Source organism: Fringilla coelebs, assembly GCF_963513975.1.
Source record: "Fringilla coelebs genome assembly, chromosome: 9".
NCBI classification, from domain to species: domain Eukaryota; kingdom Metazoa; phylum Chordata; class Aves; order Passeriformes; family Fringillidae; genus Fringilla; species Fringilla coelebs.
In genome coordinates, this window is record NC_140067.1 from 29,377,028 (window position 1) to 29,404,644 (window position 27,617).

At 45.4% G+C, this 27,617-nt stretch overlaps 1 protein-coding gene across 3 annotated transcripts; it reads left to right on the forward strand.

Annotated features, from left to right (window-relative positions):
* Nucleotides 1-1,214: 1,214 nt before the first annotated feature.
* KLHL20 (kelch like family member 20) lies at nt 1,215-26,962 on the forward strand (the record flags this gene model as incomplete). Of its 3 annotated transcripts, XM_084211502.1 has the most annotated exons (13): nt 1,215-1,296; nt 3,292-3,352; nt 9,836-10,409; nt 14,462-14,620; nt 15,675-15,769; nt 16,962-17,077; nt 17,869-18,052; nt 19,150-19,293; nt 19,512-19,645; nt 20,242-20,450; nt 22,955-23,061; nt 24,606-24,686; nt 24,776-26,962. In XM_084211502.1, the coding sequence occupies 12 exons, from the start codon at nt 3,330-3,332 to the stop codon at nt 24,804-24,806; spliced, it is 1,857 nt and encodes a 618-aa protein (XP_084067628.1). In that variant the 3' UTR covers nt 24,807-26,962. The 3 variants fall into 3 exon arrangements, with proteins under 3 accessions (XP_084067628.1, XP_084067629.1, XP_084067627.1); XM_084211503.1 differs by having other exon boundaries at nt 24,606-26,962; XM_084211501.1 differs by lacking the exons at nt 1,215-1,296; nt 3,292-3,352 and having other exon boundaries at nt 9,804-10,409.
* Between the last annotated feature and the right edge of the window lie 655 nt (nt 26,963-27,617).

Genomic DNA, 27,617 nt, shown 5'->3' on the forward strand with positions numbered 1-27,617 from the left:
CTGGACACTGTCACCTTACAGGGACACATGGGCAAAATGGTCATGTTAAGAGGAAAGCCAGAAGTTCACAGAATTGTGGAATATCCTAAGTTGGAATGGATCCACAAGGATCATCCAAATCCAACTCATGGCCCTGCACAGAAAAACAGAATGGGTGGGAGGGGAAGGGAGCACAGAGGGTCATCTGGTCCCACCTCCCTGCTCAAGCAGGGCCATTTCAGAACACAGCCTTGCTTTGTAACCAGGTGGGTCTGGGATATCTGCCTGGGGATACTCCACAACCTCTCTGGGCAATCTGTTCCAGTGCTTGATCACTGCACAGTAAAGAAGTTCTTCCTTCTATTCAGGTGGAATCTCCTGTGTATCTCCTCCCAGTGGCTGGCACCACTAAGAGCATCTTGGCATCTCCCCTTGGGATATTTATACACATTAATGAGGTCTCCTCATGCACAGGGCAGCCCCAAAATCACACCATTTGCCAATTTGGGGCACATTGAGAGATGCATTACCCACTGAGAACGAGAAATTGTGTTAATCTGGAATCGTGGAGGGATAGCGGGACTAGGGAAGTGATCATCCCTTTGTACTCAGCATTGGTGAGGCAGAATTCAGTTCTGGGCCCCTCTCTTTAAAAAGCACATTGGGGTGCTGGAGTGTGTCCAGTGAAGGGCAGCAAGGCTCGAGAAGGGTCCGAGGAGCGGCTGAGGGAGCTGGGGGTGTTCAGCCTGGAGAAGGCTCAGGGAGGAGCTCATGGCTACCGCCGCCTGACAGGAGGCTGCAGCCAGCTGGGCTCGGTCTCTTCTGCCGGGAGGTCAAGAGGAAATGGCCCAGCTGAGACAGGGCAGTTCAGAGGAGAGATCAGGGGAAAAATAAAAATCACTGTCAGGGCGGTCAGGCATTGGAACAGGGTGCCCAGGGAGGTGCTGGAGTCGGTGTTTAGGAGGCGTCTGGACCTGGCGCTGCTTTAGCGCTTCCAGCGGCAGCGCTGGGCGCACGCCCGGGCTCGGTGTCACCTTAAAGCTCTCTTCCAGCGCCGACCCTTCTGATTCTATGCCGGCACCCGCGGGGCCCTGTGCCGGCGGCCGCGCTGCCCGCTCTGCCCGCTCGCTGGGGGCTCCACACGGGCTCCCCCTCAGGGCCTCGGGCCGGGCGGCGCTGAGGCGGCTCCGGGGGCGGAAGGGGCGGGCGCGGCTCGGCGGCGGTTGGCGGGGGCCGGGCCGCTTCCTGCGGCTGAGGAGGCGCTCGGGCGGCGCTGCGGGACCGCGGCTCGGCGGTGGCGAGGAGCCCGCGTCCGGCGTGAGTGAGGCGGCTCGGCGGGCCGGGCGGCGCGGGGTGGGCCGGGCAGCGCTGCCCGGAAGGGCCGGGGCAGCGTGAGCTCTGCGGTTCGGTTCGGCTGGGCTGGCTGGGCTCGGGGTGGCCCTTCGGCCGGGCCCGGCGGAGGGGAGCGGTGCCCGTCCCGCAGGAGCTGCCGCCGGCAGAGCCGAGTTGTGCCGCGGGGGCTGCAGGGCCGGGCTTTGCTGGCAGAGCCGCCCCTGAGCTTGCTGCTGCCCCGCGGACGGCGCGGTTTAAATGCCTTTATTTTGCGTGTATACGTGTGTGTGTGTTTTCCCCTCCTCCCCGGCTTTCAACGTGGGTTTAAGGGGATTAAATCTGATGCAATCGGGGGGCTAAGAATAGCCTGCTGCACGTTCCCTTGCTGTGCGGGGTGCTCCGGGGGCACACGGGACAGCCCCGGCGGGGTCGGCGGTGCTCGGTGCCCCGGCAGCCCCGAGCTCGCCTCGCAGCCGGGATGCGCTGCCCTAACCGGGAGGAATCGCCTGTCTTTATTTGCAGGGAGCTGCGAACCTGAGTAATTTGCAAGTGTGGCAGACAGCAAGTCTGAGCTTATTCTTCATTAGCTAGCTCCGCTGCTGTGCCTGGGATAATGCTCCTAGAGAGTGCTGCCTGTGAAATAAGGTTCTTCTTCACGTAGCTATAACAGTTCTGTAGTTCAATTTAAATTGTGCCAAAAATATTTTGCTTATTGTTGGATGCAGGGTGCCAATCTGACGGTCCCAGTCTTCCGAAAATGATCTTGCTTTTCCTAAATTTAATTTTTTTTTCCTCTTGTGAATGCTACCTGTGTTTATTTTAAGGTTTAATTAATTCTCATTCTGTCATTGCTTTTCCCATAGTTCAGTGGTTTCCCGTTTCTTGCTTGTTTCTGGAGGGGTAGAAGCCTGTGACTATCAGTGTGGAAGCAGAACACCTTTCTGTTCTTTTAATAGATTTTTTTTTTAACAAAAAGTTAGGCTTCTTGCTTTGAATAATAATTGAATTAAATGTATTCCTAAGTGAATAGCTATCGAAAATGAAATTGGGGCAAGCGATGCCCTTGTAAAAAGGGTTAATTTACATTAGAATTAGAAGTTAGTGGTTGAATATGAAAGGCCTGTGCAGTTTGCAACTGTTATTACTCTCAGCAAATGAATATTTGGAGTGGAAGTGCAGTGAGCATCAGGCAGCATCATTCATCTTTGCAGATGTAGTAGCATTATTAGCATCCCTCTTACCTCTGGGGCACAGTTATCTTCAATTTCCAGACACAAGTTTTATCTTCTATCAAATTCTGGCTCTGCAGTGTAGCTGGTGAGCAGTGCTGTGCTGTTTATTAGGTGCCAGCCTGCCTTAAATCTCTGCTAAATGTGTGAGGGAGAGATACCTCCTGGCTCCAAGCAAGGAGTGACAGTGAGCACCCTGTCACTTCAGATATTTTTCCCTTTGGTAGAACAGTTTTAAGGATTCAGGGAGGCAGGCAGTTTGCTGACTTTATAATGTGTGTGTTCTGTTTGGTAAGGAATCTTTGTGTAGCCGTGGTGGAAATATTTTTAATGCTGGCGATGTTTTCTTCTGCTTTAGTCTCTGCAGTCCAGGTGTTGTTAATCTGGGCTGTGAATTTATAACTGGATAAGAGCTCAAAGGCACATTAGGATGTGGTTGTGGGCAGCTCTGTTCTCTTAGAGGGAGACTGAAGAGGGGAAAGGTTCTTTTGACTTGGAAATTGTTGGTTCTCTTAGTTTTTACAGAGACAGGGTAATTGAGAGATGTTTTAAGAGATTTTATTCTATTATCAGTCTCGATGAGGAGTGAGACACAAGAGATGTAAAACTTAACACCGTTTTATCAGAATACCCAAAAGATATCAGCTCATTTGTAGAGACAGAGCCTAGCAAAGCATTCCCTCAAAAATTAAAAGTAACCCATAGGAAATCACCTTTTTTTCTCTCTTTTTTTTTTTTCCTGTTGGATCAGGTCTTGAAGTGTAGGGTGAAGGTTTCTCTTCACGGTGCATGGACGGAAAGCTAATGCGCAGGTAAGACACAAAAACAATTGTTCTTCTCTTCCCCAAACAGGATCAATCCTGGGAGTTGGTTTTCTGTGTGCCTGGACTGTACAATGTTGTGTGGTTTTGGATTTTTTTTAAAAAAGGCTGGCTATAGGGAATTGGAAAATAAATCATTCCTCTTTAGTACCTTTCTTAAATGTATTTCGTTTTCAATATTTACAAGACCACATGTCTTTAAGGAAGAGTATGGAAGACAAGTTACTTTAATTCTCCATCCCCTTTTCCCCTTCCCCCATTTACTGTCATGTTTAAAATTCAGTGTTTAATTACTTAAGTATTAAAAAAATAAAATGTGGAAAAGAAACTGCCTGGGAATAAATTTAAGCTTGGTTTCCAAGGGCCATTACTTTTCCCTTAACGAAAGGAGTTTGGTGAGGTCTTGGGTGAAAAGGAGATTTCCTTTTCTAATTATGGATGCCAGCTGCCTCAGTTCTAATGAGCTGGTGATGCAGCTGAAGTTTAATTCAGGGGAGTTCTCGCTGTGGCTGTGTCAAAAACATTCTCTCTCATAGAGGGAAAAGTTGTCACAGTAGTTCAGCATGATGACAGGTTTGCAAACATGGTTCCCTGCTAGTTCTTGTTGATTTTCCTTGCTTGATGGCAATCCCACAGCAAAATTTAGCAGCAGATAGATTTCTGTACATGATACAGGCTGTGTGGATGCAAAGTTGCCTGGCGTTCTTCACCTCTAAATGACTTGGAGAGAACTCAGGCAGCTTGCTTGGTCTGTTTGTGCTCTTTGGGATGTTGAAAGAAGGAAAACTTCATTGTGGGTAAATCTGTAAGCACTCATGTAAGGGAAGGCAAGGCTTTTAACCATAGATGAATATATGGAGCATTCTTAGCCACAGAAGCCATTAGCCTGGGTTCTGTGTAAGGAGGCAAGAAGTAAGTAGCCACTTAAACCCTTGAAGAATGGCACAATGCTGTTTTAATTAAATGAATTTTAATGAATTTAACTTGCTGTGCTGCAGCTCAGCAATGAGTAAACCCGGGACCTGCATTTTTGCCAAGATAAGAAATGTGGTTTGGTCAGTGAGGAGCTGTATGTGACTTTTGCAGTGAATTCCTTTTCCTCCAAGATGGATTAAATAGCAGATGAGCTTTCTTTCATTGTAGCCCTCTTCAGTAGAGATTGTTTAAATTGTAACCAGCTTTTTAGGTTTTGTTCCATTTGTTGTGTTCCATTTATCAAGATGTTTTTGCAGAATCATTAAATTGGTGACCAGCTTGGCTTGTGTTCTTGTTTTCTCCCCAGTTTTTGTGTTCCTGATGGGGAAATTGAGGTTCTAAAGTAGTTTCTGTGCCTGCTGTTTTCTGTGTCACACTGGGGCAGAGAATTCACGTGCTGGAGTTTGTTTGTCTGTTTGTGGGTTTGTGGCCTTGGACTTGCTATTGTGGAAGTTCTGGCTGCCACTCAGTTTTTGTTTTTGTGGTGGGCAGCAGCACAGTGCTGAAGAGAGGGAGGTTTTTTTATTATTGCTGCAGCCTGGCCTGACAAGCACATCTCTGCTGCGAGCTGTGGACTCCAGTTCTGGAATACACTTGCCTGTTTTAAGGGCCTCAGTGTGGCTTATTAAAATTTCTGTTTGTTCTCCTCCTATTGCCCATCTTAGCAGAAAATGATAAAAGGTTCCTGATTGGATTTTGGGCATAGATGTTCCTATGAACTCCACTATGCAGATGGCAGAGCACTTTCTTTTATCCTTTTTCTCAGGGCTCTGAAGCCAATTTAACACCCCCACGTGAGGGTTGTGGTAGGTCCTGCACGAAGAGGGGAGTGAGGCTTGGCCAGTAATGGGTTAATAAATACAGTGAGATGGTATCAAATGTGTACAGCATTCAGAGGGGAGGAGGAACAGCTTGAACAGACAAGGAATTCCAGCTATTCCTGTCAAGATTATAGCAGGGAACACAGAATTGCTGCTGCAAACAGGATTTACCCTGCATTAGGAATGAAGGGGTGGCTGGGGCAGGCTGTTCTTGTTCACTCTCAGTAAGAGAATGTGCCTTTGCTGAAGGGAAAAACAAGGCAGCAGGGACCTCTGAGTAAAGGGCATGGTCCCACAGCACCCAGATCTGTGGCCAGGGCCAGACAGGAGTCCTGGACTCCTTGGGCAAGTAGGAGTGAGGAAGGAAGCAGGGAAATCAGCTCAGGATGGGTGGGTGCACTGGTGGGTGCACTGTCAGATGCGAATATATCTTCAACATAGCTCAGGCAGGAGGGCTTGAGCAGCTCCCAAACAAACTGGAGAAGCTCTCCCAGCTCTTCCTCACCCAGCTTTTTCCTGGCAGCCTTTTCCCAGCTTACAGCAGTGCTGGATCAGAGCAGGCTTGAGCAGCCAGACCCGGCAGGAGGAAGAAGGCTTCAGATCCTGGACATGCACTCAGGAGCTTATCCAACTACCCGGACATAGCTCTTGCACAAAACAAACTACAAAAGGCTCAGGAAGGTTTTGGAAGGCTCCAGTAATGACCTCCTCTTTCAGAGTATGGGCATCCTGAGTTTCACCCTGACTGGGATGTTTTCCTCAGTTAGGATGAAACTGAATTTTCTGGGCCTGGTCAGTAAAATTCAAACCAAGCAATATAAATAGGGGCAAATACACCAGATCCTTGCTGGTTTCCTTTTGTGTCACATAAAATAGTATTTCAGTCAGGTTTATCTGCTTGTTTGCATAACTTTGTTGAGAAAACTTACTGGAACCTTGCTAGCTAGGCAAGGAAATGAATCAGTGGTGGTATTCCTGATAATCAGACCTGTAGCTAACTTAATGCCTAGAGTACTGATGCCACAATAAAGCATTTCCATTTACTTGGTTAGCATGTTGTGGTGGTGATGCTGTTGCCAAAGGCTGGGCCAAGTCAGTGGCCCTTGTTCTTGCAGCTCTGTAATGAGTATAGGAACTATTTCTTTATTTCAAATCAAGGCATTGACAGAAATCACTACCCATTTGGTTTGTTATTTTTACTTGCTACTAAAATCTCTTGCCACTGAAATCCACTCCAGCAATGTATGATTTCTGGATTTCAATTGATGTTTTTAGCCTGAAATGTGTGTTTAATAAGGCTTAGGTCAGCCTGTTGTTTTCTGCTGAACTGTGTTAAAGCCTGTTTGTAATCTTGTGCTGAAACACACATTGTCTTAAAAAAATGCAGATTTGAAAGTTAAGGTGCCTCTTATGACAGCATGGGAGGGAATTTTCCCTAGGTGTGTGTTATTAGGTATTTTTTTTTAACTTTGGGAGGAGCTGCTGTAAGGATGGATGTCTCATACATGCCCCTGTTAATGAATGAAATTTTGGGCATTAGAGGAATAAAATGGAGGCAGAGCAGCCTGTTTATTTAGCTGACTTAGTGTTGCAGACTGCCTGTGTTCCCATTTGTACTTCTCAGCAGTGTGCTACAAAAACTGATCCTTTGTCAGCCCTTTCTTAATCCCATTGTATTTGCTGATTTCCCCAGCCTTGCATTTTGATGGAAGCTAATCCCAGAATATCTGCATAGCTGGGTGTGAATCCGGGCACACACAGACATTTCCTCTGGATCCTCAGCCCTCCTTAATCACCCTGGCTATTCAGGAGCAGCTCTGAGTTCTGTGTGGGGAGAGGCAGCTCCCCTGCCATGTGAGAATCAAGTGCTGCCTTCTGTCTTTCACACCTCTAAGCTACTGACTCATCATTTCATTCTCTGTGCATATTTATGCATAATGCACACAGAATGCAGTGGAATTACAATCTTTGTGGAGACACAAGCCAGCAGACGTGTCCTTTAAATTCACACTTTTGTGCCTGTGTGTAGCAGCAGCCCACTGAGCTTCACATCAAGCATCTGGGTTGATCCAGCTTGGAAATTCTTAAGCCAATTGATCACTGGCTTCTACACCACCCAGAGATAAGTTATGGATGATTCAGGAATGTTTGGTTGTTACTCTTTTTTCCATCCATTCAGTCTTCTTTAATCATTAACCAGCACTTTCACCCCAGGAGTAAGGAGGCTGGATACAATGCAGACTCTCAGATAAAAGCTGGTGGGAACAATGCAGGAATGACTTCAGTTCTTGCTAACCAGATACCTTTTCAGTGAGTTAAAGATGTGTTCAGCAGGGCCTTATTTGAGCAGAAAAATCCTGTTCTGTCCTGGCTAGGAAAGAAAGGACTACTGCCTAAATCTGGCCAAGTAATCCTGTGGCACAAGATGGTACATCCCATTGCCCTGTGTTGGCAGGGAGTCTTGGGCTGTGGGATTGGCAGGAATATTTTGCATTTCTTCTGGCAGCATGGCCTTAATCTAATCTGTCTGTGCTTAGAACCTGTGCCACTCTGAGATCTGCTTTAGGGCTGATTTTCGTGGGAGATGAGGAAAACCTACAGGTGTGACAGAGGGGTCGTGTGCTTTCCAAAAGGATGCCCTGTCCTGGATGTGCACCATCTCTTCTGAGCTGTAGTTATGTGAAATGGGTTTTTATTTGAAGAATGTTTCTTCTGTTCTATGACTAATAGCCTGGTCAAGACAAACTGTCCAGAACTGTAGTAGCATGTGTCTTAAAAGAGCTCTTACTTTGTTCTTTTTTTCCTTCCAAGGGTTGGTTTGACATAGTTCAAAACACTTTTAATGCACAGTAAAATTGACTTAGCTTGCTTAGCAAGAGCCAAACTACAGGGAAATGTTTGCCACGAGCTTTCTCCATCTTTTGGTAGAGGGATTGAATTACTTACCTTCTGGCCTTGGCTGCTAAGGACTGTGGAAATAAGCCAATTAGGTAAATTAATCTTCAGCTGAGGTTTCTTGGGGTTTTTGCAGGGGTACCATTAATTATGGTTGGTGTGTGTTGCTGCAAGGGCAGTTTAGTTTATGCATTGTTTGTGAGGAACTTGGCAGAGCTTCGAGAATGATTGTCAAACCCCCCCAAAGGTGAATTTGGGTTGTGAGGGGCAGGAGTGGGTGGAGGAGAGTGAGAGGCAGTGTAAGAGCAGAAGGATTTGTCAGAGGTGTCAGGGAAGCAGAACGGTGATGGATGTAAAAAAGATGGAGCAGGGATAAAAATCCAAGGCATTTAAGGTGCAGAGGCTGAGCAGGAGCAAGCAGCAAAACCCAGAGGGGAGCCCCAGCTGGATCTGTGTAACCAAGACAGGAGGAGGAGGTAATGGTCTAAAACATCTGAATATGATGATCAAGGAGAGGGTGTGGAGGGAATGGGAAAACAGGCTAAGATGCAAGTAAATAACTTGAACTGCTGCAGAGACTGGTTTCCCAGTGCTTAGGAAGTGCATTTGACATAATAATGAGGGGAAAAGATGTGAGGTGTTTTTTTTTTTTAATTCTTTCCTTCAAATTACATTGAGCCAAGGCAAAGCCAAGCTTGATTTTTGTTTAACTCTTAATATGAACGGTGAAGTAGTGACAGCTCACAAATGCCAGTGGACCAGGGAAAAACTGGTAGTGGCCAGCATGCTTTGGTTCTTTCAGTAAATCTTCAATGGTCATAAACCATCAATATTCTGATATTTTGCTCAAAGTGATGGTTTTCCTTTGATGTGGGAAGAGGCAGCAGTTTCCTGGTTTTTCCTAATTGCATCTGAAACTGGGAAGATACTGTGTTTCTTCTCTGTGCTAATAACTTTAGTTAAGTGATTCTTCAGCTCTAAAGTTTTTATCCTGACTTCCCGTTCTTCCTTTTTTGGTAGGTTGATAGCTGTGGATACTTGTTTTATCTTTTTCCTGTTTGGTTTGATTTGGTTTTGCCTGCCTTCTGCCATTCTTGGGGAAGATTAACCTTCTTTTGACACGTGTCAGGGAGGGTGGATTGAGTCAGGAGACTCCATAGCTCGAAAATAATTGAAGAGGTGATGATTAAAATGGGTATTTTGTGAACCTGAAAGATGCTTGTGGTAGTCTGCAGGCCGTCTTGAGCTCCTGAAGTCTGTGTGACAGTTTAGTGTGTTCAGACATTACAGTGACGAGTGACCCCGTTAAAAACGTAGGTAGAACAGAGAAGTTTGGTTAAATTACAGAGCTAGGACTCTTTGCAGTAGAAATCCATCCCCACCTCTTGTCAAAGAAAGCTCCAGCATCTGACAGTGGGCAAGTCGGCTAATCCCTGCTTTGAGTCACTCTGTGAAATGGGGATAATGTGCCTTTACCACACGAGGCTACGGCGAGGTTCAGCTCATAAATATGTATATGTAGCTGGATATTACAGCCGTGTGTCATAGAAAGCCTATAAAAATAGCCATAAATAGAAGCCTGCTGCAAGTTGGCATTTGTTTACTTCTAAGCAAGCTTTGCTTGGAGATGGATTCCTCTTTCATGTGGTCACGTGCTTGTTTTCACGTCCCGCCGTGGACTTACAAGCGCGGCTCGGGCTCGGCGCGAACCGGGGAGCTTCAGATCCCGGCTGCCTCTGGGATCCCTGACCATGGTGCTGTATCTGTATCTCCTGCGCTGCAGGTGTGCCAGCACTCGCCCAGGAGAGACCGGAATGGACGTGACCAGCCGCTGCACCCTCGGAGACCCCAACAAGCTGCCCGAGGGGGTCCCGCAGCCCGCGCGCATGCCCTACATCTCCGACAAGCACCCCCGGCAGACCCTGGAGGTCATCAACCTGCTGAGGAAGCACCGGGAGCTCTGCGATGTGGTGCTGGTAGTGGGGGCCAAGAAGATCTACGCCCACAGGGTGATCCTGTCGGCCTGCAGCCCCTACTTCCGAGCCATGTTCACCGGGGAGCTGGCGGAGTCGCGGCAGACGGAGGTGGTGATCAGGGACATCGACGAGCGCGCCATGGAGCTGCTCATCGACTTCGCCTACACCTCGCAGATCACTGTGGAAGAGGGGAATGTCCAGACCTTGCTGCCAGCTGCTTGTCTTCTCCAGCTGGCTGAGATCCAGGAGGCTTGCTGTGAGTTTCTCAAGAGACAGTTGGACCCTTCCAATTGCCTGGGCATCCGGGCTTTTGCTGACACTCACTCGTGCCGCGAGCTGCTGAGGATCGCTGACAAATTCACGCAGCACAACTTCCAGGAGGTAAGGAGCTGGTGTGCTGGAATTGTGATGTAAAATGCATCAGCGTGGCCTGTGAGAGCTTTCAGCAACTCTCACGTTGTCCTTTTTTCCAAATCCTGCCTATTCACCTGCCCTGATAGTGATGGGTGCCAGTGATGGGACCCATAGTGATGGGTGCCAGATGTGCCAGATTTTAAGTGGGGAGGAAAGAGGAGAGAGGTGGCAGGCCTGTGTTGTACCAGTGGTTTGTATATGATGCACAGCATTTCTTCCCTGAAAGGTGTGTGGTGAGTGCTGTGTGGGAGGCAAGACTGTGGGTGCAGGTGGATTTGGCATTGAATCTGTCCTGCCTCTACATTCCACTCCTCCTTCAGAAATATTCTGGATTCTACGTGGTTGGAGGGGAGGCAGGTGTTAAAAGTAAGGACAACACATCAATAGAACCCAAGGAATTTGATGTTGAGCTCTGGGATTGGAAAAGTGGGTGTTTGGGGGAGCATGAGGCTGCCTCAGGGGAGTCTTCAAATCCCTGGTTGTAGCAGAACTAGAGTTTAGCATCTATTATTCAGCAGAAGCTGTCTGAAAGTAATTCAGATGTGTAATATTGTAGCTGACCTTTATAAACTCAAGTTTCTCATCCTTTGTTAATTCTGCCTAGATGATTTTTTGGTGAAAAAAAAATGCCAGCAGCTGGTTCAGAGATGGATCAACATAATAATTAAGGATTGTGTGAGCAATAGTCAGAGAAAAGTGGGTCTTCACTGAACTGCTGCAGAAAAATCTCCTCTTCCCACCAGCTTCACAGGGAGATCCTTTCCAAAGGGAGGAATTCCAGGAACTCCTGGTGCTAATTTAGTTTCCCCAGAGAAGCAGCAGTATGGAAGTGCTGTGAGTGATGGCAGCTTGTCTCTTTTTTTTTTTCCTTCTAACATGCAAGAAGCAGGTTGGAATTGTATTAATTTCAGTCAGGTAGTACTTAAGAAAAATCTGAGCAGGAGCAACACAACAGAACACAAGTGTTGGACACAGTGAAGACAATTCTTGGTATCTAACTGTGGACACAACATCAGTTTACTACAAAAGCTGCAATTAAATGCATCTTCTCTAACCAAATAGAATTTACTGGTAAGATGAGGTTGTTTTTTGTAGAACTTGGTGGTTTCCCAAAGCCCTAAATTTTAACTGGCCACTTCATGTCCTCTGTGCTTGCTATGCACTTCTTTTCTTCTGGATTTGTTGGTTTTTGGTTTTTTTGGGGGGATGGAGGGGGAGCAAGATGTTATCCAGATGGTTGTTTATTTTCAGTGCTTGGTTGTTTTATTGGTTATTAGATCTAGTTATTACATGAGTAGGGCATGCTTACAAGCCTCTAAATAACATTTTAACAGCTTGACAGTTTTGTTTTGAAATGTTTTAGCATTAATATATGCAGCTGGCTGTTAAGAGCTGCTTGCTATGGGCTTCTTTTCTTTTGCAGTCCCTTGAAGACAACCTTCTGTCTTCCTTATCCCTGTTAAAGCACATGAAGGCAAAAGAGAAGAGAGCACTCTTCCTCGAAGATGATGCAAATTATAATTGACTTGACTTAAACACAGCCTCTGGAAAACTGAGGCTTAGATTAGAGCACTATTTCTTTGGCCTGGGCAGGTTTTGGTGTTCATTTCAGTGCCCCAGGAGTTCTTCAGCTCTTCATCCTTAATAATCACTTCTTTTGCTTCCACTGTTTCTCTACAGACAGTGTCAGTGGTGCTGCTCCTTGGGATTGCATTCCATTCTGGCAGTATTTTCCATCTGGGGAGTGGCTTGTTGATCCCTGGGGGAAGCCAGGCACTTGTCTGTTTAACCACTCCACTGTGGAGGTTGAAAAATAATAAAAAATAAATAAAAAGCTGATAAAATTTGTCTTCCTGTGCAGAGGCTGTGTGGTCATCATTCCTCCAAGCTGGCAGAAAGGAATGTGAGCTGGGAATTTCCTGGGTGCCAAGGTGAAATATTAAGCAGCAGGCAGCAGGCCAACCCATGCAGTTACTTTGAATACAGTTTGAATTGCTTCATGTCTTCTGCTGTGCTAGCCTCTGCTTCTATTAAATTTTGATGTGTATTGCTGCATTACATCATTAACTTCTTGGTAAAATGTTTTTTCAGTTTTTTCCATTCCTCCCAATTTAATTTGTTGCCTATAACCCCTCGTGGATTTTGTGCATATAATGTGAAATGGTTCTATTGACAGCCCCACTGTACAAGAATAGCCTTTGTATTTTTTTTTTTTTTTGTCTCTTGACATTTGTGTGTAGGGAAAAATTATATTTATGGGTGGACAACTTGCACTTTATCAACAGACAAAAATTGGACTGTATATTGTATAGTCTGACATGAATTCTCTCTGTTTATAAAAGCACTGATGTTCAGGAATGCTGCAGAGGAAATGAAATTCAGCCAATTCTTGTCCACTAAGCAAGTCAGTAAAATAGATCATTAATATTAGTCAGGTAATTATGAGTGTCCTGATAATTAAGCCAAAAAAAGCCAAAGCATTTTAAATAATGATTTGGTTTTCTATGTAAACTAACAAGTTGCACAGTAGTAATAATTTGGTTTGAAGAAGTGCTTTGAGTGCTTTGAATTTGTGAGTCCATCAGTGCAACTGGGTGTCCTGAGGCTCATAGGGAGAGACTGGATCAGCATCTTTAACTCAGGAATTTCCACAGCTGCTGTTTCCAGACTGTGTAGAAGCTGCATTTGAAAACCATCAGAGTAAAGTTTACACATAAGCTTTGTAGGAGTAAAGAAGACAGTGGAAAAAAGCCGATAAAAATCTTTAAGAAAAGCTGATAAAGATCTTTAATGAGCAACCCAGTTCCTACTTAAAGGCTGAAGGAGTGTGTGGGCCAACCTTTGCTGTGGCCTTACTGTCCCCAAAAGCTCAGGGTGCCCAAGAACCAAGTCTGGTAACTGATCTCATTGTCCTCTTTGTTCTTTTTTAACAGTATTTTCTGTTGTCAGTAATTGCATATTTGTTCAGTGCCCTTAAATAACTTTTTCAGGTAATTAAAAGGACTGCAAAGCTGACTGCTGTTGAATGATCATGTTAAAGATGTTTTTCTTTAATTTATGCAGCAAATAGTGAAATAAGTCACGGAATTCTAATGTGGTCACAGATGATAAGGGCAAGCCAGCATTCAGTTATTTTCTGTCCCTGAATCTTTTGGAAATTGCAGGCTGCAGACTGGGAATGCTTGCAGGGAAGGCTAGCTGGCAGTTATCAGTCAGGCCATTTCTGCAGTTTTAATTTTGATTCTTGTACCTTTCCCCATCTATCTGGTGTCTGTGGTGGTGTGTGAGCTCCCAGGGCAGTCTGACTGACTCATGCTGTGTGAGCAGTCCCCCAGCAGCAACCAAGGCCTCCTGAGAAACTTGGTTGCTATCTTGGATGCTGAAGGAATTAATGTGTTTGTCAGTGGCTTGACTTTCACAAGAGATCAGTCCTTAGGGGCTCTGGAGGCTCTGATTCCCTCTTTAGTGCATCTCGACTACTGCACACTCCATGTGTATATATTTAGAGCAAATGAAAGAGGCAGGATCAGATGAGTCTCCTGAAATATTTTCTGTTCTGCCACAAATCAGGCTTTCTGTGTTCTCTGCAATGCCTCTGGTAACTTGTTTGAGACTCTTATTTTTGTGCTCTGTTTTGCTTTCCTTGTGAATCTCTGTGCTCCAGTGCTGCTTTTTAGTCACGTATTTATTGCGGTTTCATTTCTGCTTTATGTATTAGACACGGCAAACGAGGAGGCTGATTTTAAAGAAAGGCTTTGTTTTTCCTGAATTTTGAAACCTGATCAGTGGGTTTAACCCTTTAAAAGTGTTAAAGGGGGTAAAAGGCATGACCATCTAGAAGTGTCTTGTTGTGTTGCTGGGGGCTGCGTTCTGCCCAGTGCAGCAAACTCTTCACGTGTGTTGGTCTTGGAACTGATGGGGATTTGTCTTTTTACTGGGTCAGTCCATGAAGTGCTGCAGTGGTGAATGGCTCTGATGCTTTTTCTTTACTCCCTTCCTTTTTCCTCTGCCTTTCCCAGGTGATGGAGAGTGAAGAGTTCATGCTGCTTCCTGCCAACCAGCTCATAGACATCATTTCCAGTGACGAGTTAAACGTGCGCAGCGAGGAGCAGGTGTTCAATGCCGTGATGGCCTGGGTGAAGTACAGCATCCAGGAGAGAAGACCCCAGCTGCCACAGGTAATCTTGGGCACAGGGACATTCCAGGCTGCTTTATCCAGGGGGAGAGGAATGAGGGATGGTAGGGTGGTGCAAGAGTACTTCTGAATGTTGTAAAGCCACCAAAATTCTCTCTGACTCCCACCCATGTTAGGTGGCTTGCACTGTCCCTTCATCTAGGCTGGCCAGAGCCTTCATTAGGGGATTTGTTGGATTGTTCCCAGCTAGGACTTGCCAAACAAGCTCACTCCAGCAGTCTGTCCAGACAAACCTGCCTGCACTGCTTGGAGAGTCCTATCAAAACCACAGTGGAGAGGGAAAGGCTTGTCTCGCTTTGCAGTGCTTCTTTAAGCTCTGCTGCTTGATTTGTGCCTCAGCCCTCACGATGTTACAGTGGAGCTTGTCAGAATGGTTTTGTTGGAATGTGATGCTTCATCTAAGCCAAGGCATTTCACAGAGCAGAACCCATTCTGACAAAGCTGTCAGCCCAAAGCCTCTGAAGTCTGGGGCTGGATGATCAAAAGAGGTGAGCATCTGCCTGCCTCACTGTTTCTGCTTTGGAAAGAGATGTTAAATGCAACTTTATTTACTGGAAAGCTTTTGAAAATGGTTTTAAGTAAACAAACCAAACTGGAAAAAGCTGCTCTTCTCAAGGCAGCTTTTAATGCTTTTATAAGTGTTTGCCTCTTTGTATATGTGCTTGGGCCTTCCAATTCTAAACCCTTCTGAAAGATGTGTTGTTTCTCATTATTCATTTACTCTGCAATACCAGTCAGGTTTAAGAGAGCTAAATGGCTGAGAAAACCACTAACTTAACTAGTGTTCGGGCAAATGTCTTGACATCCATAATTTTCCAAAGGTTTCCAGCTGTGACCTTTCAGCTGTTGATAGATCCAGTGGATTGTCCCTTTCTGAAAACTGATTTTCTGCTGGGTATCTAAAGTGGGATATTGAAAAAGCAAATGTGCTGTGAGACAAGCTGCATTCAACTAAAATTCTTTTGTTTTCCATTTGGCTTTTTGCATCTCTGTGGATATCTGTGGTTTCACCACAGGTGTTCTGGTTTGTGTTTCAGGTCCTGCAGCACGTCCGCCTGCCCCTGCTGAGTCCCAAGTTTCTTGTGGGTACAGTGGGCTCTGATCCACTCATTAAGAGTGATGAGGAATGCAGGTAAATCTCCTCAGCCATTTACAGAATTGGATTATGTTGTCCCTGAAACTGTGCTCATTTGTCACTGGTAAATGAGTGATGCCTCACAATTTCGTCTTTGGCAACTAGCAGGATAGGAGAAGCATGAAAAATTGTTTTCTGTTTGCATAATAGTCACTGGTGCATCCTAGAAGTGGTTTTGTTCTTTCAAGTTTTCTGTGAAATGGCAAACTTTGAGTGTGCAGTTTGACTGTTGGTAAAAGACCTTTCAGCATATTGATTTTCATTTTGCCTTTTTTTATTTTTTTCACCCCCTCTAGTCACGGCCTGTTATTGCAGCTCAGCTCTTGCATGGCTTTCATGATGATCTCAGTGGGATCTAAAGTAGTTTTTCTATGTAGAATGTCTGCACTTTGATAGCTGAATTGGACTCTGAGATTGGAGTCTGCTCTTTCCCACAAGGATAATGCAGGGAAGTTTTCATTTCCTCCTTTTATGGTATGAGTCTCACCTTTCTGGTTCTGCAGAGTTCTGTATCATCCACAAAACACATGATCTATCTTGTGCATATTGTAAAGAAGTTCAGGGCATGGGCTAAATTGTTCTCTTCCTGAATAAGCATTCATACTGGGGGAATTCCACATTTGTAGAGGGAAGGAGGACTTTTTTGTTCTTTTTTGTTTTATTCAAGGGTTTGGAATATTAGGATTAGTCCAGGTGGCAAGTCATGAATGGATGGACAGTGTGAGCTGGGCAGAGCTGATGGAGAAAATATTCATCAGAAGGGTACTATCTCCATCTATTGGTCATGTGTGTATTATGTATTTGTGTGCTTTCCAACTCCTGTTCTCTTCCGAGGCAAAACCACTGACTGTTCAGTTTTAGCTCGAGGCAGGCTAGGTTTTTCTTTTCTGCACAGTAAGCCTGACAAATCTCTTGTCATATATATTTTTTTTATCAGTCTTTTTATAGCAAGCTGTATCTATGATGAACTCTGGCCAAGCACTGGTGCTGGTTTGCTGCTGTCACTGTGTCAGTGGCTTGTAAACAGCCGATGAGTATTTAGGTGACAGCGCGCGTTTAACCGGAGCTGCTCACGACTTGGTGTGACCTGAGGTGCATGACTAGTGCTGGCTGCTCTTCCCATCAGTTCTGATTGGCCCCTTCTCCCAAGACTGAGCTCTGGGGGTTAATATTTTCCTGTCTTGCACAGAGATCTGGTGGATGAAGCCAAAAACTACCTGCTGCTGCCCCAAGAGCGGCCGCTGATGCAGGGACCGCGGACGAGGCCACGCAAACCCATCCGCTGTGGAGAGGTGCTCTTTGCAGGTGTGTGTCCCTGCAGGTGTGTCTGTGGTGTCAGCAGGAGCTGGTGGAGGGTCTAGAGGGGTCATATGAGGAGGGGTTGAGGTAAATTGCTCTGTTCTGCCTTGAGAGAAGAGCTCATTGTGGTTTACAGCTTCCTCGTGAGGGGGGAGGAGAGGCTGGCCCTGCTCTGGGCTCTCTGGTAACCAGCAATGGAACCCGAGGGAATAGCCTTGGAGCTGTGTCAGGGGAGGCTTAAGTTGGGTATTGGGTAAAGGTTCTTACACCCACAGCAGAGTCTGGCACTGGAACTGAATTCCCAAGGCAGTGGTCACAGCACCAGTCCTGAGAGAGCTCAAGAAGCATGTGGACAACACTCCCAGACACGTGGTGGGATTCCTGGGAATATCCTGTGCAGAGCCAGGAGAGTTGGACTTCGATCCTTCCAACTCAGGATATTCTGAATCTATGCATTTTTCCCACTGGCTTAGGCCAGGAGACTCCAGGCAGGATTTTCTGGTGGTGGTGTTCCCAAAAAGTCTTCACAATCTCTTTCTGATTGTTACCTGTGCATTAATATCTGAAAGTTTGAGTTAACTTATGTTTCTTACTCACATGATTTCTTTGGTGCTGCGCATGCCACAGCATTTCCAAACTTCAGTTCAGGCTCTTGAAAATCTCCTTCTGTTTTATAACTACAAACCTCAGAAAGAGTGACTTCGAGACGAGTCTGCAGGGGGGATTTGTGCCAGGAGCACAGGCAGTGTGTGAGCTCAGTGAGTGTTTTTGTGACCCTGTTTTGTGTTTGGCTGCAGTGGGGGGCTGGTGCAGCGGGGATGCCATTTCCAGCGTGGAGCGCTACGACCCCCAGACCAATGAGTGGAGGATGGTGGCTTCCATGAGCAAGAGGCGCTGTGGCGTCGGGGTCAGCGTCCTGGATGACCTCCTCTATGCTGTGGGAGGCCATGATGGCTCCTCTTACCTGAACAGTGTGGAAAGGTAGGTCTTCATAAGGCCCCTGTGCAGAATTTCAGCTGTGAATATTTAAACCTGGGTGCAGCCTCTTAGGAATGAGTTCATTTTGCCGTTTCCTCCTGCCTTGCACACCCCCAGTGCGAAATGCTTTGTGCCACGTTATCCCCAACTTAATGGGACAAGCCAAAGCCTCTGGCATAAGGGAGGAATCTCTAGGAGATGGGTCTGGGTGTGTTGGAAGGAGTGGTGATCCTGGTTAACCTTCCTTGCAATTTTGGGTTTGTTTTTAGTATTGTTGTGGCCGTATTTCTCTTCACAGAGAAAAACAAGGCACAGAAGGTGAGGTTACAGTGAGCATTTCTTAGATGCTGAGGGAAAGATCCTGGATTATTTTTTTTGTTCAGTGCTAACTGAGAATGAAGGAACCTTGGCACATAGGCAGAAGAAGGAAAATAGGTCAGTTTTAGGCCTGTGAAAGATTAAAGTCGAGCAAGTTTTACCAAGCTTCCTGTTTCTGGGAGCTGCATAGGGCAATTCCCATGCCTGAAAGCCACATGACTCAAGCTCTCCTACTACTCTAAATCTTAGCCCTGTAACAAACCCAATGAGCTGTGCAAATACCTCCTCCCACCTCGAGCCTCCCCTTCTTCCTACCTATCTCCTTGAATGCTCCCAACTTCTCAAATCATGACCCTAGCATTGTTATCTCCCATGTCCTGCACTTCCTTGCTATGCACTGTATTTCTTTGTCTCTGGATTCCCAAGTCCATCTTGTTCCTCTGTATTTTAGCTGGAAGTCCCAGTGCTGGCTGTTAACTGCAGGGAACAGAGGAGAGTTAACTCTGCTGCAAGTTACCACACGCCAGCCAGTCTCTCTCAGGAGCCTGAACCTTTGATCTCTAACTTGATTCATCCCACCCTGCAGTTTGAACATCCCTGGAATAACATGTAGGGGATGCATTGTATCACTTCAGGGCTTTTATCCAGCTTACAAAGAGCTGTGCTGCAGTTGAAGCTCAGGATAGGCAAGTTTCGCAGCCTTGGTAGAGCTCCCAAGCATGGGAGAGTCTGAAGCAGACCTAGGCAGGTAATTTTTGCTGTCTGGTGTGTTTTTTTTCCAGGTATGATCCAAAGACCAATCAGTGGAGCAGTGATGTGGCTCCCACCAGCACCTGCAGGACCAGTGTTGGAGTAGCAGTTCTTGGAGGTTACCTCTATGCTGTGGGTGGCCAGGATGGTGTCTCTTGTCTCAACATTGTGGAGAGGTACATTTTAATTACAAAACAAACCCCCAAAAAGTGGGGCACAGCAAGAAAGAGGGTCTCTTAGAGGGTGCAGCTGATGCAGACAAGCTGGAGAGGAGATAGGAAGTGTACAAATCTTACAGGGATTTTTTTTTTTTGAGGAGAATAAAGTCAGTCTTCCTGCCCCTTTGTGAAGATGTCAGCACTTCCCTCAGCTCTGGTGTTTATTCTTGTGCCAGGTATGATCCCAAAGAAAACAAATGGACTCGAGTGGCTTCCATGAGCACCAGGCGCCTGGGAGTGGCAGTGGCTGTGCTGGGAGGCTTCCTCTACGCTGTGGGAGGCTCTGATGGAACGTCTCCTCTCAATACTGGTATGTCTTTTGCTGTCCTTCATCCCAGTCAGGGCTTGTTCTGGGAGCCTGTCGTGTCCCCAGCTGGCTATTGAAAATCTCAGTGATCAGTTTGTAGAGTTTTTTTCTTCTTTAAGTATTATTTTGCCATACAGTAACTCACTTTCCAGACTTGTGAGCCCCTGTTACCTGGTTGTGTGTCATATTTTTACTTTCTCAGTGCTTCATTTGGCAGTATGTCCTTAATACATTTTTTTGATCGTTTTGCATAGGAGTTGCAAGCACTTTTTTTTTTTTTCTAAATTCCTGCAGCAGCCATTTTTGCTGTAGGAAGGAAGGTGCCAAAAGTAAAACTGCTGCAGGTCAGTTTGTGCAGCATCTCAGCTGGAGATGCAGGGAGCATCTCCAGCTCCCTCTCGAGTGAAGATAGGAGTGTGGAGACAGGAGAGAGACTAGCAAGAGTTCTTGGGAAGAAAAGAGAGAACAAGTGGGTTCATGGCTTTGGAACAGAGAACAAATGGGTTCCTGGCATTTTTGGTGTGTGGAAATCAGGTCCAAAAGTGCTCTCCCCACTGCCTGCCAACCCTGCTGACCCCACACCTTCCCTCCCTCCGCAGTGGAACGCTACAACCCCCAGGAGAACCGCTGGCACACGATAGCCCCCATGGGCACCAGGAGGAAGCACCTGGGCTGTGCTGTGTACCAGGACATGATCTATGCTGTGGGAGGCAGGGATGACACCACAGAGCTCAGCAGTGCTGAGAGGTACAACCCACGCACCAACCAGTGGTCTCCCGTGGTGGCCATGACGTCCCGGCGCAGCGGGGTGAGTCTGGTGCCTCAGCTTTTACATTTCATCTTTTCCTGTTGTTGTTGCCATTAGAAATGAAAGGAATGGGCTGTTTCCAAGCTAAGAATGATTTATTGCTCAGTCTCACAGGCCATGAGGTTTTAGATGAGGAAGCATTTGGCCATAGCTCAAGAGTAGTCACAAGTTCTTTGTTACAAGGCAATATAGAGCTTTCGAACTCAATGGACAGTTGCCACAGAATTTATTTTGCTTTTCTAACCTATCACCTTTATCTGCTTCTGCTGCACTGTGCATACTTTTATCCAGTGGCTTCTGTCTCACTGGCACACTCTCATAACTTCTAAACTTTTAGTTTATTCTATACAGCCACACCCTTACCTTACAAACCCTTCACCATCTTATCAATACAGTTTCTTATTCATTTAAAGCATATTCTTCAAACTATAGAAGCATAAGCTTAAGATTTTTTTGCTTAATGTCTGTGTATTGTACTTTTACATCAATCCAAGCTTCTTCCAAGGCTGCAGATCAGATCCTTCAGTGTCTGTGGAAATTTCTGTTTTTCTGATTCCCACATTTTCCAGATTCTATACTGCATTAGTTTATAACTCTGAACTTCATATAAAGTGTTGGTAAGTTCTCCTCTCAGCTCAGTCACACAGAGCAATCCTTTTCCAACCCCAGAACCAAGGACAGTGTTACAGCCTCAGGCCCAAAAAGTTTAAACAACATGGAATTGAGGAGTGCAAACTGGGAGGATGGGACTGCATCACCTGGAGCTGGAACTGGACAATTAACCCCAAGATGGAAATGGACCAAAACTTATAAAAGTTTGAGAATTTGGGACTGGTCATCCATCTTGGGTGTAGCCTTGCACTGCCCAAGGTGAATCCTTTGAAGGCCTTTAATAAATCCCTACTTTACTCCTTTAGCACTGCCTAACCTCTGTTCCTGGGAGCTTCTCAAGGCATCAGGTGGGGCTTGGTGGGCTTCTCTGTGCCACGTGTCACCAAGTGGGGACAGAGGGCAGAGGGCAGGGTGTCATTGTCACTCTTGTTTTGGGGAGAGCACACTGTGAAGTGTCAGTCTTCTCATGAGGCTCTCCTGCTTCCTCTGCATCTTCACCTCTTCTCTGTGAAGGAAAAGTTTGCAAAAAACTCTCTAGCAAGACTAGAGGGTGAAGAGATAGCCAAGTCACACCACAGACAGCTGTTTAGGATGGGGAAATGAGACATTTGAGGGTGTTTTAAATATTTTTGGGCCCTTGGATGCGGTCAGCTAAGTCTGATGCAGAGGAGCTTTTAGGTGACATAGCTGTACTTGGTATGAAATACCATCAAAGAACACTATCAAATTAGTACCTGGATCTCTGTGGATGAATTAGGAGGTGATAACACCCATTTGTTGAGAGGAAAAAGCTGGGAAACTGGGTTAGCACGTGTTCAAATACATACTCCCAGCAGACTCATTGCCTTGAGGCGTGTGTGGGAACAGGGCTCCTGGGCTGTCACTTGGGCTGCTGCCTCTCCTCCTGAATGCTGTGAGTGACAGCAAGCTGCTATCCACTGCTGATCGTGGTGCTTTTCTTGTGAACAACAGGTTACTGCAGTGTTTTCAGCAGTCATCATGGCTGGGGAGATGGAAATGGTATGGGTGTTTATCGTTAGATACTGGATTATGTGCTAAGAGGGGATGAGTTCTGTCTGTGTGTTAGCGTTCCAGTGTCTGCTGAGGCAAGTATGAATCACAGTTGGAGCAACCACTGGTTTTGGAGGCAGAGAACACGTATTTATTTCTGTTCTCCAAGCACAGAGTGAGCTGTCCAACACTGTCCACTTCAGTTTCTCATTAGACAGTGACTTTTTATCAGCTGCTTCTGTATTTGCTTTCTACAGACACTGCTAAACACATGCAGCTCTTCTGACTTCCTCAAAACCAAAACAGGGACCATTTAACAATGTGTACCTTCCCTTTTTTCTCTTATACTCCACGTTTTCCACTGGAAGTCATCATGTTTTGATGTTTCAGTGATTTCAAAGATTAAATAGAAAGTCTGTAAGCCAATGTGCTTACAGATGGTCCAAGCCCCAACCTGAGAGGATTGAGACCAGGGGCTTTCCTTTGGTTCTGCTACTTTAACCAGGTGTTGTGGGGTGGTAGATATTCTTTCTTGGGGATGAATTTCAGTCCAGAACATAAGTTCTCTGTGGGAAAGGTTTAGATTCTCATGTGTTTATCATCAGTCAGATGATTCTCCTTCTTGTAGCTGGCAATAAGGGGAACCCCCTGCTTTTTCTTTGAGAGATTCTTTATTCTGAGATACATATTTAACTTTCCATGTCTCATTTTTTTAGGGTATTTCATTTGTGCCATGCTCTAAAGAAAAAAACCCCAACCTTCTCTTGCAGACTGCCTTTCACCAAACACAGTTGCTAAATAGCTTTATTAATATTTCCATTTTAACCCTTCTTTTCAGGACATCCCAGCTAAGTAGGTGCTGTCTGATGGCTGTTTTGCAGGTTGGCCTGGCCGTGGTGAATGGACAGCTGATGGCAGTGGGGGGCTTTGATGGCACAACGTACCTGAAGACCATTGAGGTGTTTGATCCAGATGCCAACACGTGGAGGTAACTTGAATTTGTGTGGCAATCAAACACTAAAATCCAGCTGGAGCTGTCCCAGGCAAAGCAGGAATGTGGTACAAACCATAACAGAGAACTTGTGTGGGGTAGAACCATCACAACATTCCCATTCTGGCTTCTTGCCTTGCAAGAAAGAACCACACTTTGAAAAATATCCCACTATGCTCCTTCTGTTCATTTTGGGCTGAGTCTCTCCTGCATCCCAATAAAACTGGGCTTGTCTTAGCAGAAGGAACTCACAGCCACCATGTAGAATTTGGCCTGTTCACTTCTTGCTTTCAGGCCGAGGCAGTGATTTCTGAATCCTTTTAGAGGAGCTGAAACACTTCAAGCATATGATGTTATTCTCCTTTAAATCAGCAGCATTCAGCCACTGGAAGAATCTCCAAGCTGATACAAATAACATGAAATTGCTGATCAAAATATATGCTGAGCAGAAAAGAAAGAGGAAAGATAGCCATTCTAGTCATAACTATAGTTGAAAACAATTGCTGGTGTTTTCAATTCCCAAATGTAATTAGCATAAAGTATCAAGCACCTGTGGTTATTTTTGCTGCTGTGGTGATCTGGCAAGGTGGGGAATGGGGAGAAATTCTTACTAGTGATAGTGGCTGTCATGAGCAGCAGTGGAGGAATTTCCCCTGGTTTGGTGAGCCATGGATCCACAGGACCTTTTGAACTGCTGAGGAAACCAGTTGAGGAGAAAGTGGCACATACATCAGATTCCTTAGTGGCATGGTTTCAGCTACTCCCTCTGACAGTCCAGAGTTAGGAGTGACTGCCTGGCAGGCATTCACACAGTTTGGGAGATGATTCAAGGTATTATTAGCTTGTGTTTTTTTCCTCCACTCAACTCAATATAGGTGACCAGCTTCCATGGTCTTCCCTTTCTTTTGTATCTTGAAGATATTTTTTATTTGTGCAGCTTGACTGAGAAATGATTCTGCTGCAATTTGACTTTTAACAAAGCTGTTTGGAGAACTTGCTTCTCCTGTTCCTGCCAGCAGACTCCAGTGACACAGAGGGGAATATGCAGCTGCAATGTGTAGGGATCTGATATCCCTGTGAAATGCAGGCACCATTGCAGTCAGCAGATGGTGCTTGGGATGTGTTACATCTTGGTTGGCTCAGCTGAATGTAGGGGTTTAGACATAAAAAATAAATTAGTTGAATTGGGAGGACTAAGCCTAGTCCTGTGTTACCCAAAAGCTAGCTTAAGGTCAGCTACAGGCTACGAAGTTCTTTTCTGTCTTGCACATTACCAGACAAGGAGCAGGAAGTATTTATTTAACAGAAATTTGGTGTCAAATCAAGCAGCAGTTTCTGTTCTGAGAGAGGAAGGCACGAGCAAATACAGCTGTTTACTTATGAAGTGTGTAAGATGTGTGTTCCACAAGCACTTCTTCACTTTAGGCAGACATTAAAGACGGTAACACGGGCTGGTTCAGAGTTTCCCATGGCAGCTCCCAGGGTTTGGTGTCCCCTTGGAGAGGAGGAGGATGTGTGACTCTGGAATGTTGTCTCTGCAGGTTGTACGGCGGGATGAACTACCGGCGGCTGGGCGGAGGCGTGGGGGTTATCAAAATGACACACTGTGAATCTCATATATGGTAAGCTTCCAGAGGGAGGGAGTCCCCTGCCTTCTCATTCCTAGAAAAAAAAAACTGAAGAGACTTGTTGACACTGGACCTCTTTGCAGCTCTAGTATGCACGGTCTAGCTCCAATGTAACTCTTTGTCGGTGAACTCTTTCTATGGAATTATAAAAACTGACTTCTGTGAGAGTGTGCCCCGCGGGAGACCACGTTGTCAGACTCCAGGGAACCACTGGACAAAAGTAGAAGTGTTGCTTATGTCCGTATTTTTTCTAAATAGTTCTACATTTTTTCAATAAACCAAACTGTAACAGTTATTGTAGCCTAAAAGGATGCTGATGTAGAGCCTATACACTCTGTACTGGGAGTCTGGCCAGGAGGAGGGATTCCTTCTTTCCCTCCTGCTGTGGGAGCAGTGGATGTGGCAGCTGTTTGGTGGGCGAAAGAGAAAAAAGTGATACAGAAAACATTGCTTTTGCCTTATTTACAGAGAGCTTCAAAAAAAAAAGTACTTGACCTGCAAGGTGCCACCTTTGCACAGAAGCTTTTCTGTGCACAGAGTATATTTATTTTTTCATTTGATTTGTATCATGTATTTCCTTTGTATCGCTCACAGCGATGATTCCAGCTTTTTATATACATCTGTGTGTGCATATATATATGTATTTTATATATATATATGTATATGTGTGACTTGCATTTCGACCAGCTGGTGGTTTGGGCAGGGCTGTGTCCTGCCAGCTACTGTGGTTCCAATCCTTGTGGTATGATTTGGGGTCTCTTAGAGGACAGGAGAGCTGTGAGGATGAGTGCCCTGTGTATCTTTTCAGAACTGGAACTCTCATTGCTCAGCTGAATCAGTGAAGTGCCCAAAAAGGGTGAGAGGAAAAGGATTTCAAGTAATGCCTTTTTACAGTACAAAAATTCAGCTTTCCTCTCCTCTCTCCTGTATGTCAACCTGTGCTGGTCTGAAGGTATACCAGCAGGGGAGGAATTAACCCCACAGAAATACCTTGTGAGAGATTTCAAGTTGGAGTTGCAATTCAATAGAAAGATGACAATAAATGCAATGAATACACAAAGAGTGGCTTAAAACCAGTCCTGATTAAACAGTGGTTGCTGCAGTCCTGTTAGAGTGATGGATGAGGTCTTGTCAAAAGCACTGGTCCTGTGGAAAGGCCTGGTCCTTCTTTAGATGTCCAGTGGTGGTTGTGTCCAGGTCCCCAAACCCCCAGATCATGGACCCTCAAAGCCAGGCAGGAATGTTGAATCCCTCCCCCAGAGCAAGGGATTTCCCAATGAAATGATGGAATCCTGAGTCATAGGATATTTTGGGGAGTCCCTGATGGCCTACTGGCAGACATGACCCCCCCCCTTAGGCTGGGTGGAGTTGTCACTTTGTGAGGACAGAGAGAACGCTGCACTCAGCACTCAGCTGTTACAAAGGACCCACCACTAACAGGAATAATGCAGGAATAATATCAGAAATAATGCAGCTGGGTGTGGAATACAGTTTGGCTACACCCACACTGGTACTTTATCCTGCAACCACTGACAGAACTTAAACCCACCTAGTTCTAGCTCACTTTTAAAAGCCTTTTTCCTCCTGTTGTCTGCTTGATATCAGTTCTTGTCTGAAGCAGGGTGCAGGTATCATCTGTTAATTCTGATACCCACTTCTTGTGTTCTTGCTGGAAGGGCAGACCCACAGCCAGCTCCTTCCTGCTGAAAAAAACAACTCAGACCAGCCTCACCCTCAGCTGCCCTCTTGTCTGTGTCTGTAAATTCCTGACCATGATGGATGGTGCCCTCTCTTTGAGTGGTTTTTGTGCACTTTGCCTGTGTATGGTTAGAGCAGGGAAAGGTGTGAGGCTCATTTAAGAGTTTGGAGGGGAAGGGCTGTTTTCTGGCACTGTGAATAACTGTGGAGTCACCCAAGAGTGGGGAGAGAGCAGGGAAGAACTCAAGACTCAACAGTTCTGTTTTTACTGTAATTTCTATTGAGTATGGAAGAATGACCTTTTGCACCTGATCTAACTGTGGACCTTACTAAATTTCATTTTGAAAAAGAGAACTGTAAATTCTTAAGATGAAAAAGGCAGTGCTGACACCTTAAGTTCTTTAACTTCATCGTTTGATTCATGTAACTCAGACTTTAATGTGCTTGAATATAGTAAAAAATACACTACAGTCATAAATGGACATTAAAACTTTTATAAAAGCCCCTTCCCCCCCTAAAGGTCGGTATTCTTGTGTTTACATATGAAGATCATTTGCACCTTTACAAGGAAAACAAGTATTCTGTAAACAAATGTTTACATGTATCATTTATGCTTTTTTCTAGCATGAGTAACTTGTATAAATAGTGCTATCTTAATAAATTTCTTTTACGCTGTTCTTGGTTTGTTCCTTGGGGTGAAAGCAGTGGGGATTGTTTTTCTGTGGTTTATATGGACAAAGATGCTGGAGGGTTTTTTTTTTTCCCAGATAAATCCCAGTAAAAGAGGCTTAAAACTCTGCTGTTTCACTCAGAACCAGCTTTTTCTGGAAGGAAGTATCTGTGCTATCTGGCTAAATCTTATCTCTGCTCACTTAACTGCATTTAGCAATGAGGACAACACAAGGAAGAGGTTAAAAGAGGCTCTAAGAATTTAGGTTTTTAGAGATTATTTATGCAAATTGGTTGTAAAGAGCTGAGCATTAGATTTAAAAATTAGCCCTGGGTGTAACAGTCCTATTTTCAAACCAAATACAGGTGCCAGTTATTTCCAGACCTTCTACTCCTTTGTCCAGTGCTCTTCTGACTCCAGATAGCAAATTTTGTTTGAGATATTTCAAAAAAGGAAACTAAAGCACCAGCAGTGATAGTTTAAGTAGCTGCTGAGCTGCCAAGACCTTCAGAAGATCCCTTAGCTGCTTTTAACAGGGTAAGAATTACCAGACTTCA